The sequence below is a fragment of the Meles meles genome, chromosome 19, assembly GCF_922984935.1.
Source record: "Meles meles chromosome 19, mMelMel3.1 paternal haplotype, whole genome shotgun sequence".
NCBI lineage: Eukaryota > Metazoa > Chordata > Mammalia > Carnivora > Mustelidae > Meles > Meles meles.
This window is the reverse complement of record NC_060084.1, coordinates 58,010,809-58,023,605: the sequence shown is the minus strand read 5'-3', so window position 1 is coordinate 58,023,605 and position 12,797 is coordinate 58,010,809. Positions and strand designations below refer to the sequence as shown.

The following is a 12,797-nucleotide window of genomic DNA, read 5'->3' as shown; positions in this document are numbered from 1 at the left end:
GGGATCATGACCTGAGCCGAAGGCAGCGGCTTAATCCACTGAGCCACCCAGGTGCCCCTAAGGAGGCATTTTTATAGAAACAAATATCTGAGTCTAAAGTTTGTACGATAATGTAAAGAACCTAGAAGAGTGAAAACTATCTTGAAAAAGAACTAAGCAGGAGGACTTAAAATTCCTGACAGTAATTCTTGCAATAAAGCTCCGGTAATCAAGACAATGTCACACTGGTGAAACAATAGAGCAATGGATTCACAGAGAATAGAAGAGTCTAAAAGTAGGGCCACACTGTGATGCTCAGTCTGATGTGTGACAAGGATGCCAATATAGTTCAACGGGAGGTCTTTCCAGCAATCATTTTGGTAAAAACGGCTTATGTATGGAAAAAATAAAGCTCAACTTCTACCTCACACACACACACATTTTTGAGTGACACCTTACACACAAGTTAGAAAGCTAAAACTATAAACCATCTAGGACAATGTGACCAAGAAAATAGGCAGAATTTTGTTAGGATGTAAAAATAATACCTGTATGGTTAAATATCATCATTCAGACTTCACCGGAATTGAAAGCTTCTGTTATTAAAAGGCACTACTGAGGCATCTGGGTGGCTCACTTGGCTAAGTGTCTGCCTTCAGCCCAGGTTGTGGCCCCAGTGTCTGGGATGGGGCCCCAGTTCAGGGTCCCTCCTCAGTGGGGAGTCTGCTTCTCACTCTACCCCTCCTCTCATGCCCTCTCTCTCTCAAATAAAAAAAAATTAAATCTCTTTTAAAAAGGCATTACTAAGAATATAGATAGGTTGGACACCTGAGTGACTCCGTTGGCTAAGCATCCAACTCTCGACTTGAGCTCAAGTCATGATCTCAAGGTGGTGAGGTTGGGCTCCACGGTCAGTGTGAAGTCTACTTTGTTTTCTCTCTCTATTCCTCCCCCCCACTTGTACATGCACACATACTCTTAAATAAATAAAAAAATAAATATATACTTTAAAAAATATATAGATAGATAATAACTAGTCCAAAGGGATTAACATAAAAGCCTTGCCTTAATTTTTTATTTAACATATATGTATCAGCATATCACCATGTCAAACATATAAATCTATTTCCTTTTATTTACTAACCCCAGTGTTTATCTCTGAATGAATGTAACGTATTTATTCCATCCATTGTGGATGGATATTAGGCTGTTTCTGATTCTCTTTTCATTACAAAGATGCTATAAATATCTCCATATCTGTGACCTAGCTCTACTTGTGGGGATACATAGAAACATCTGTAAGCATTTTTCATTCTAGGAATGAAATGATGAGGTTAAAATTGCATTTCTTGGTTTACTAATAAGGTGGACCATCTTGGGTGAGTTTACCAGTCACTTGTCATTCATCTGTGATGACCTGCTTTCTCATAGACATTGTTCACTTTTCCCGTGGGTAATTCAGACTTTGTTCTTCATCGACGTGAACTCCTTGTTTATTAGATGGAAACATAGTCCTTCTGTTTTTCTTCTGCCTTCTGGTATTCTGTGTGGAATTTCGCGGCCATGGCCAATCTTCAGTCTGGAGACAAGAGGTTCCATGACCCGAGACTGTATCAAGGCCAGTGGAGAGTTTTCCGAAGCGCCACGTGCACCTCCCTGTTCCGCAGGCAGTAGATGACGGGGTTGCACATGGGCGTGAGCACCGTGTAGACGACGGACAGCACCTTGTTGAGGTCCATGGATTTGATGCGGCTGGGACGGCAGTAGATGAAGAGGGCTGCCGAGTAGAAGATGCCCACCACCACCAGGTGGGAGGCGCACGTGGAAAAGGCCTTGCGCCGGGCTGCGGCTGACGGCATGCGGAGCACGGCCACCCCGATGGCGGAGTAGGAAGCCAGTGCTACCAACAGTGTCCCACAGAAGATGACGATGGCAGAGATGAAGTCCACCAGCTCGGTCAGGGCCACATGGGTGCAGGACAGGTTGAGCAGAGGGGAGACGTCACAGAAAAATTGGTTGAGGATGTTGGGACCACAATAGGACAGGCTGGCGATGCACGATGTCTTGATCACTGAGACCAGCAGCCCCCCAAGCCATGAGGACAGGGCCAAGCCCAGGCAGACCTGGGGCCTCATGAGCAGAGGGTAGTGGAGTGGGCGGCAGATGGCCACGTAGCGGTCATAGGCCATGGACGCCAGGAGGGTGCACTCTGTGCAGATGAGGGAGACGAAGAAGAAGAGCTGGGTCATGCAGGCTGTGAAGGGCACGTGGCAGGGTCCAGTCCTCAGCCCCACGAGCAGGCTGGGCACGGTCACTGACACGTAGCATATCTCCAGGCAGCTGAGGTTGCCCAGGAAGAAGTACATGGGCTTGTGGAGCTCACTGTGACTGCACACGAGGTAGATGATGAGCGTGTTCTCCAGGAGGGTCAGCACGTAGAGGGTCAGGAAGATGGCAAACAGGACATCCCTTATGTCTGCCCTGGTGGACAAGCCCAGCAAGACAAACTCCCGGACTCTGGTCATGTTGCCCGACTCCAGGGACCTCTCCATCTGAGAACAAACACATCTATGATATTTTTTGCACATCCTTCTCTTTACAGCTTGCCTTACTATAGATCCAAACCTTTATACCACCAAGTAAATAAAATGAACTCGTGTCTCATTTCTCTCCCTCCGCTCTTTCTCCATCTCTGCACAGCTGCTGGGGGGTGTGATTTCAAAATCATCGATCATGAAGGGTTACTCCACTGCTTAAAGCTCTTGACACATTCCCATTATCCTTAGAATAAACATCAATGACCTACCATGGCTCTCAAGCCCCCAATTTTCTGTTCCTTGCCAATTACTTCAGTTTTAACTCATGCCATGGCTCCTTTTCTGGAGCCCATAGGTGCCCCATAGGTACCTTTTACTTCCTCAAATACTCCAACATCCTTCCAGCCTGAAATAATTCCCACATGAAGTCCCTTCTTTCTGAAACAAGCTTCTCTCCATTCTTGGTTTTCCCATTTCGGGGAACCCTTGACATCCTTGGCACGAGTTTTTCAATGTCTTATCCTTAGAAAATCTCCTATCAGACCCGATGTCATTATTCATTACCCCTGCAACCCCTTACTTCCTTCCAGAGTGATTGTTGTTCATTTCATTTATTTTAAATTATTTGCACAAACTGGAGGTTGTAGGGACAGGAGAAATAGGTGAAGGGAATTCAGGAGTGGACTTGTGACGAGCACTGAGTAATGTAGAGAAGTGTTGAATATTGTATGCCTGAGACAAATCTAACACTGGGTATTGTTGATACTGGGATTTGAATGAGTGAATGAATGAATGAATGAAATTACTTGCATGTTTGTTCAGTTGTGCAATGTCTCTCCAACTAGACTGTAATCCCCTTGAGGAAAGAGGTGGGGTCTATCTCACTCGGGGCTCTAACCTCGGAACCTAGCAAAGGAGTACACTGCCGAATTCATCACAGGCTCTCCACGTGCTCATTCAAAGCACGGAACACCAGAGGGGACTTTCAGGCACCACGCTCCTCAGCATGCACTGGGAACCAGACGATGACCGGACCACCAGCCCCAGGGTCGACGAGTCCAGGGAGGCCTCGGAAGAAAACACAAACCCCACAGGGGAATGGAACGGGCAGGGAGACCTTTTAAAATCCCACCCTCAAATAAACCAGAGGAAGATAGCCATTTCTTTTTTCATCGTATTACTTTTGTCTTTGTGTTGCTGGTTCTGCGTTACCTATCACAACAAAAGGAAGATTTTCCTTCTGGTTCACAGCAGGAAATGGTCTTTGTTCTGAAACAGTGGACTGTCACCGTCTAGTCCAGAATGTTACTGCACGGTGCCTTCTTCTCAGAAGATCGCTGAGGTTCTCTGGGGCTATGAGCACAAAGTGAGGACACTGGGATTTTTTTTAAACCAGTTCTGCCTGATTTTACCACCTACTGGTGCCCCATCTGAGGCTGCTCTGTTTAGGAAACATGCCCCTGGTCTGTTTGAGAGCTCCGTGAGTCCCATTCTATCCCAAAACCTTCCCTGGAACTATCCCAAATTCACAGCACAGATGACCTTTAGGCCAATCCTACTCTGGCTTTCGCCATTTACAGGGATCTCCACACGCTGAGAAGTGTGTTGCCAATTTTCACATCTTTCAGATTTGAAAACTAAAGATCAGAGTCCGTTTGTTTCCCAAGGCCTCCCAGTAGGAAGTGGTAGAATACAGACTCAACTTCCCAGGTAGGCTGACGCCATGACTCATACTGTATTCTCCTTCTCCTGGAATTTGGGGTGACATTTTCATTTTACTTGTTTGGAAACATGCTGGCAAAGAGGAAAAGGAAATTATTCTTCTACTCTAGGAAGGGAAAGTTAAGACTGGAAGGACCATTTGAACGTTCTCAGTTTGACAGCCTCATTTTTTATGGGAGGCAACGGATTACCTACCCAGGTGAAGGACTGTGGTCGATGTCGTGATCGTCTGGTTAAAATGGGCTTGAGGGGCGCCTGGGTGGCTCAGTCAGTTAAGCGTCTGCCTTTGGCTCAGGTCATGATCCCGGGATCCTGGGATCGAGCCCTGCGTCGGGCTCCCTGCTCTGCAGAGAGCCTGCTTCTCCCTCTCCCTCTGCTGCTCCCCTCCCCGTCAAATACAGAGATAAAAATCTTTTAAAAAATGAATTTGAGTTTCCCACAATACCAGATGTCAAGTGGCTGTGGCTGGATGGTCTCGGGTTCCCAGACAAAGACTCTGCAGGCAGGGTCCTGTGTCACCGTGGCACTCACCCGCGGAGGAAGCTTTTCTAGCCCTGTTACTGATGAGGAATCAGAGGTGTAGACAGTATAAGGCAGTGCTGAACTTATGTCAGTCGGTTGCAGAGGTGGCCCCCAGTTCAGCTGGGCTCACAGATGAAGATCTGCATTCTGGAGCAATCGTCACCCAGTCCTTTCACCACGCGGGGTCCCGAGTCCCCTGATTGCACTTCTAACCTCAGAGAGGGTTGAAAGCAGCAACGAGGTGAACACAGTCACTGCTCACGTGAAGGCTGTGTGCTTGGCTCTAACAGTGGTTGGAGCTGTGCCCAGTCCTGACACGGGCACCCCAGGTCCGCCCACAGCGTCCCCGCACCCAGGAAGCTCCCCGGGGTCCTGAGTGGGAGTCTCCAGCCAGGCCCATCCAGCCTAGGGGACAGCAGAGCTCCGGCTGGTGTGAAGCAAGAGCCCCCCGACTGCCCTCTTCTCCTCCTGTCCGTCCGGGTTTCCTCTGTGTGACGCCCCTGCTCTGCGCTCCCGCTTTGTTTACAGTCCCTCCCTTTGTCCCTGTGCCAGACTTGCCCAGGCTGTGAAGTGTCCCATGGGTCAGACGTCACAGCCGGCACCTTAGATGCCAAGAGGTTTGGTTTGGTTTGTTTGTTTTTGTTTTATTTTTTTTTGCTTATCATACATAAGAACAAGTTGATTAAATTTCAAAGGTCGCTTTGGAATTCTTCAGGCCAGAATCAGAGTGCAAAGTAACTATTTAGGACTTGTGTTTCATCCCAAAAACATTTAGCAAGCATCGGCAATGCAGTGTGCACGGGGCTAGGCACACCAGGGACGTGGAGGCAAACAGGGTCTGCCCCGCCCTGAGGAGTTTCCTATCTGATTCTTATCCGCTCGAGGTGGACAAGTGACTTAGCCTGTCTGGCAGTCAATAGCCTTTTTTTTTTTTTAGCATATTTTTTTTATATTTATTTTTATTTGTTTATTTACAGCATAACAGTGTTCATTGTTTTTGCACCACACCCAGTGCTCCATGCAGTACGTGCCCTCCCTATTACCCACCACCTGGTTCCTCAACCTCCCACCCACCCACCCCTTCAAAACCCTCTGGTTGTTTTTCAGAGTCCATAGTCTCTCATGGTTCATCTCCCCTTCCAGTTTCCCTCAACTCCCTTCTCCTCTCCATCTCCTCATGTCCTCTATGTTATTTGTTATGCTCCACAAATAAGTGAGACCATATGATACTTGACTCTCTCTGCTTGACTTATTTCGCTCAGCATAATCTCTTCCAGTCCCGTCCATGTAAAAAAGGATGTAATTATCTCCATCTCAAACTATGACTGCTACGTAAGAAAGACAGTTACCGTACGATTGCGCTGACATGGGGAATATAAAAATAAAACAAATGAATCAGCAAACCAAAAGCAGACCCATAAGTACAGCGAACAAACGGGTGGTGGCCAGAGAGGCGGGGGGAGGGGAGGGGAGGATGGGCAAAAGGGGCGAAGGGGAGCGGGAAGTGCAGGCTTCCCAGGATGGAGTCCGTCAGTCATGGGAATAAAAGGGCCCATCCCACAAACTATAGTCACTGATATGGTGCGAGTGCTGTGTGGCGACAGACCATGACTGTAGAGAAGTTGACTCCCTATACTGTGCACCTGCCACTAACGGAACACTGTGTGTCAACTATACACGGATAAAAACATTATCCATTCATCCGTTGAAGGGCATCTTGGTTCTTCCCACAGTTTGGCGACCGTGGCCATTGCTGCTATGAACATTGGGGTACAGATGGCCCTTCTCTTCACTACATCTGTATCTTTGGGGTAAATACCCAGTAGTGCAATTGCAGGGTCATAGGGAAGCTCTATTTTTAATTTCTTGAGTAATCTCCACACTTTTCCAAAGTGGCTGCACCAACTTGCATTCCCACCAACAGTGTAAGAGGGTTCCCCTTTCTCTACATCCTCTCCAACGCACATTGATTATTGTCTTGTTAATTTTGGTCATTCTAACTGGTATAAGGTGGTATCTCAATGTGGTTTTAATTTGAATCTCACTGATGGCTAGTGATGATGAACATTTTTTCATGTCTGTTAGCCATTTGTATGTCTTCATTGGAGAAGTGTCTGTTCATGTCTTCTGCCCATTTTAATAAATTATGTTATGTTAGTCACCATTCGATACATCATTAGTGTTTGATGAGTGTCCCGAGATCATTGTTTGTGTGTAACACCCAGTGCCCCATGCCATTTGATTTGATTATTCAGTTTTTGGGTGTTGAGTTTGAGGAGTTCTTTATAGATCTTAGATATTAGCCCCTTATCTGTAGTGTCATTTGCGAATATCTCCTCCCATGCTGTGGGTTTCCTCTTTGTTTTTTGTTGACTGTTTCCTAAGCTTTTGATCTCGATGAAGTCCCAAAAGCTCTTTTCCCCTTTTGTTTCCCTTGCCTTTGGAGACATGTCTTGCAAGGAGTTTCCATGTCCGAGGTAGAAGAGGTTACGGCCTGGTTCTCCTTTAGGATTTTGATGGATTCCTGTCTCACATTGAGGTCTTCCATCCATTGTGAGTTTATCTTTGTGTGTGGGGTAAGAGAATGATCCAGTTTCATTATTCTGCATATGGCTGTTCAATTTTCCCAGCACCCATTTGTTGAAGAGACTTTTTTCCACTGAATTTTCTTTCCTGCTTTGTTGAAAACTAGTTGACCATAGAGTTGAGGGTCTAGTTCTGGATTCTCTCTTCTGTTTCATCAATGTATATGTCTGTTTTTGTACCAGTACCATACTGTCTAGATTATTACAGCTTTGTAATAGACCATGAAGTCCAAAATTCTGATGCCTTCAGCTTTGGTTTTCTTTTCTGACATTCCTCTGGCTATTCGGGGTCTTTTCTGGTTCCATACAAATTTAGGATTGTTTGTTCCAGCTCTGTGAAAAAATGTCAGTGGTATTTTGATAGGCATTGCATTGAAAGTGTAGATTGTTCTAAGTACCATAGACATATTAAAGATTTTTTTTTTTATTTGACAGACAGAGATCTCAGGCAGGCAGAGAGAGAGAGAGAGGAGGAAGCAGGCTCCCTGCTGAGCAGAGAGCCTGATGCAGGGCTCCATCCCAGGACCCTGGGATCATGACCTGAGCCGAAGGCAGAGGCTTTAAGCCACTGAGCCACCCAGGCGCCCCAACCATAGACATTTTAATAATGTTTATTCTTCCAAGCCATGAGCATGGGATGTATTTCCATTTTTGTGTGTGTGTGTGTCTTCCTCCATTTCTTTCATGAGTGTTCTGTAGTTTTTAGAATACAGGTCCTTCACCTCTTTGGTTAAATTTACTCCTAGATATCTTATGGTTTTGGGTGTAATTGTAAATGAGATGGACTCCTTAATTTGTTTCTTCTGGCTCACTGTTAGTGTATAGAAATGCAACAGATTTCTGTGCATTGATTTTGTATCTTGTCATGTTGCTGAATTCCTGTATGAATCCTAGTCATTTTGGGGTGAGTGTTTGGGTTCTCCCCATAAAGTATCATGTTATCTGCAAAGAGTGAGAGTTTGACTTCTTTGCCGATATGGATGCCTTTTATGTCTTTTTGTCTGATTGCTGGTTCTAGGCCACCTAATGCTGTGTTGAACAACACCGGCGACAGTGGACATCCCTGCGTGTTCCTTGGTTCCATCCTCTTTCTGGTTTTCTGCTGCGCCCTCGGAACCTAGCACGATGCCTGACGGGCAGTGGACAGTACTTGTGAGTTGACGTGCCGTGGTGAGCAAAGTCCTCCTTAAAGAAGCGAACTGGAGAGAAGTCTGAATGCAGCGGAGCAAACCTCGAGGACATCTGGGAAGCAGGGTAAGCAGAGGCGGTGTGCGAGCAGAGGTGCCGAAGCAGGAAAGCGCTCGTGGGGCTTGAGCAGGAAAGACGGGTTAGGGCGGATGCTGCAGGGTGAGCCAGGAGCAGCGGGTGTGACAAGGTCAGGTCAAGAGCCAGACCACCGCGCGCCGGCGTAGGCTGTAGGAACAGAAACCGGAATCCCCGTACGTGTGGCGGCAGCTCCGTGGCCTGACCAGGTGGGCGGCCGATGCCGATGCCGGACTCAGATCTCGGACGCACAGAGGGGAGTACCCTGCGCAGGCGGGTGCGCCGGCTCACAGCCCTTCCCGAACCTTCTAGCGTGCCCAGACGGCAACCTGGAGAACAGACAACAGGCGAGATTAGAAGCAGGAGATCCATTTGTCGCCAGTTTTAAGTAGCCGTCCTCCGACTTGGTGGGGTCTGTTCCCCCTCAAAGAGGGATGGCATGAGGAAGCGGGCGTCCTCGGTTTTCACGAACTCCTCCTGCAGGCTGATGCCACGGGAGTCGCCAGCGCCACACCTCCGCACAGCGAGACGCGGAGCCCTGCAGGGTGGCGGCGGGATGGGGACTCGGCCACGCCCTGCTCCGTCCCGAGTGTTCTCGTGAGGCGCGAGGGCCGTCCGTGTGGACAGGCGTGTCGTGTGGACGTTCCGACTTGAGTCTGGGGTCAGGACCGCGTGACAGCTACGGGTGGCGTCCAGGTCAGACACATCTGGGCGCTGCTCCGGACGGACCACTGCGCGCCACGACGGGGCCAACTCTCTCTGCGTGTCTGCAGCCGCTCACGGTCTGGGGATGAGGTCGCGGCTCTGCCCACCTGATGGCTGAGTTAAATACGGAGGTTCCAGACTCCCGGGGCCGAAGCCCCTGACGCGGGCAGAGCAGAACTTCTGGTCACTTCAGCGCGGAGCGGCTCTGTCAGGGGTCCCGGCGGGTGGCAGGTTCTGAGAACACAAGGAAGGAAGCTCGGAACAGGTTTGCTGCTCGTGTTTTCTAGTTTCTGCTGCTTTCACGATGGCAGACGAGTTCATCTTGTGTTTCTCTCATTTGTTCCGATTATATTCGATCCTTTTCTCCATTCTGAGAAGCTGCTAGAAAAACAGTATTTCAGATAGTTGCGATATGGCAAAAGATTTAGACACATATCAGAAGTAAGGCATAAAGCTACAAAAAGGTGGCGGCTGGCCGGAACAGTCAGAAAACAGAATATGTAGACCAATATAGGATTGAAGACTGTGGTTTTTATTTTTTTGATCTCGCTAGATTTCAGCACATGACTAGTAGAGCTAAAACAACTCCTTATAGTCTTTATTCATCCATTTTTCTGTAGAAATATTCATGTAATACTAACCCATGTTAGTGTGACAAAAAGTCTACTATAGAATTGTCTACAATCCCACGTTGTTCTGGAATATATCTGGCCCAGAGGGATCCAGTAAGTTATTGCCAGCATGAGCTAAGTTGATATTCCAGAAGAAAGTATCATGAGAAAAGGGGTAGTGAGAAACCTCCACGCTGTTTTCCACAGTGGCCGCACGAGCTTCCACGCCCACCAACAGTGTAGGAGACTCCCCTTTCTCCATGTCCTCCCCAGCCCCTGTTGGTCCCTGTGGAGTTGATTCTGGCCACTCTGACAGGTGGGAGGTGACCACTCATTGTAGCTTTGATTTATATGTTTTCCCTGATAAGCAGTGATTTTGATTGAGCATCTTGTCTTGTGTCTGGAACCATCTGTATGTCTTCTTTGGAAAATGTCTACTCATGTCTCCTGCCCATTTGTTAACTGGATTATTTGCTTTGGGGATGTTGGGTGTTAGAAGTTCTTTATATATTTTGGATATTAACCCGCTGTCAGATAGTCATTTGCAAACATCATCTCCCATTCTCTATGTTGCCTCTTAGTTCTGTTGGTTGTTTCCTTCACTGTGCAGAAGCTTTTAATTTACGTATATGTGATGGAATATTATTTACCCACAAACAGAAGGAAATCTTGCCATTTGCAATGACATGGAGAAAGCTGGAAAGTATTTTGCTAAGCGAGATAAGTGGGAGAAAGAGAAATACCATATGATTTCACTCCTTTGTGGAGTTCAGAAAACAGATGACAATGGAGGGGAAAGAGGAGGCGAACCACGAAACAGAACTCTTAACCACAGAGAGCAAACAGAGTTGCTGGAGGGGAGGCGGGTGGGGAGGGGGCTTAGAAGGTGCGGGGAGGGAGCGGCGCACTTGGGAGGGACACTGGGTGTTGTGTGTAAGTGATGAATCACTAAGGTCCACTCCCAAAGCTAACTGCATCTTAGTTACCTGGAATTGAAATAAAAATCTGGAGAAAGATGGGGCGCCTGGGTGCTCAGTGGGTTAAAGCCTCTGCCTTCGGCCCAGGTCATGATCTCAGGGTCCTGGGATCGAGTCCCGCGTCGGGCTCTCTGCTCGGCAGGGAGCCTGCTTCCTCCTCTCTCTCTGCCTGCCTCTCTGCCACTTGTGATTTCTCTCTGTCAAATAAATAAATTAATCTTTTTAAAAAAATCTGGAGAAAGAAGAGAAAAGTTCTTATAATTCTTGGCCTGGGGTTGGGGTCGAGACTAAGAAGAGAAAGAAAGAGGAGCACATGGGTGGCTCAGGAGGTGAAGCATCTGCCTTGGGCGCTGGTCGCAATCCCAGGGTCCTGGGATGAGTCCCACATCGGGCTCCTGGGTCAGCGGGGAGCCTGCTTCTCCCTCCGCCTCTGCCGCTCCCCCTGCTTGTGCACACACTCTCTCTCTCAGATAAATAAATGAAGTCTTAAAAACAATGGTGCTCCAAGTAGATATAATTTTATCTCATGTCTACATCTTTTTGTTTCCTGTTGGATATTTTGGATAGATTTGAGAAATAGTATATCATAAAATTCATCCATTTCGAGGGTGTATTCAGTGGTTTTTTGCACACTTAGAGGTTCACAACCACCACCACCATCTAATTTGAGAATGTTTTCATCACCCTAGGAGGTTGTTCACATGCTGTTCATAGTTCTCATGTTTATTTAATAATCTGGGTATTTTTCTATTTTTGTAGGTTTTTAAATTTTTTAATTTAATTTTTAAAAATATTTTATTTATTTATTTGACAGAGATCACAAGTAGGCAGAGAGACAGGAAGAGAGAGAGAGTGGGAAGCAGGCTCCCTGCTGAGAAGAGAGCCCTATAGGGGCTCGATCCCAGGACCCTGAGATCATGACCTGAGCCGAAGGCAGAGGCTTAACCCACTGAGCCACCCAGGTGCCCCTGTAGGGTTGTTGTTGTTTTTTTTTTATGTGAAAATGGAATTTTTTAAACCAGGACCACTGCAATAAGTAACATTGGCATAAAGAAAATATCAGTCAAAGATCAAGTTTATGGTCTTGACCAAGTCTGATATCTGGGAAATAATAATATTATTGGATTATTGGTGGTAATTTCACAACAGTCTTTACAAAGAAAACAGAACATTTCTTCATCTTTTGCTTTTATAGGTAATCAGTAAATGCAAACTGTGATGCCAATGAGAACACAGTCCATGTCACTAGTATCAAAGAAAACCAAATTAATATATCAACATGATAGCATTTTGAGAAATCTAATCAGGAAACGTTAGGAAATTGATATCTGTATTTAGAATCCAGTGAACATAGGTGAAAGGCAACATTTGATATCTCCCACAAATTCGATTTACCACAAACTTCCATGATCCAATCTGTATTAAAAACCATTTAGGTGTGATGAAATTATTTCATTAAAAATATACCTTATCATTTAGAGAAACTCAGAAATGTTGAAAACTGAAAAAAACCCAGATGCCCAATATCTGTTTCAAAACGGAGCTGGGGGGAAGTACATGACGTACAGAAAAACAAGTCCACAAGTTTGTAATTAAGGCTTGATGATGGGTCCAGGGTACTCGTCACAGTGTCGCCTGCTTTTGCGTGTTTGAAGTATTCCGTCCTGTTCACAATGATCTAAAACTCTTGCCCAGAGAGTCCCTCTTTCGGGGAATTTCCTGATGAAATAAACAAGCAGGAGAACTTGAGACTGAGGGGTTGCAGCCCCACAAACTGGCCGCGTTGTCTCGGGAAGGTCAACGGGGGAGACGCTGCCAACCCCCGGCCATTTGGTCTGTGCTCAGAGCAGCCCAGTGTCCCTGGTGTCCCGAGACGTCACAAACCACATGGCTGTA

The 12,797-nt window shown here is 46.7% G+C and overlaps 1 protein-coding gene across 1 annotated transcript; it reads right to left on the bottom strand.

Annotated features, from left to right (window-relative positions):
• Nucleotides 1-1,592: 1,592 nt before the first annotated feature.
• On the bottom strand, nt 1,593-2,531 carry LOC123931003 (olfactory receptor 5-like). The gene has a single exon (XM_045987605.1). It carries the CDS (start codon nt 2,529-2,531, stop codon nt 1,593-1,595), a length of 939 nt encoding a protein of 312 aa, XP_045843561.1.
• Between the last annotated feature and the right edge of the window lie 10,266 nt (nt 2,532-12,797).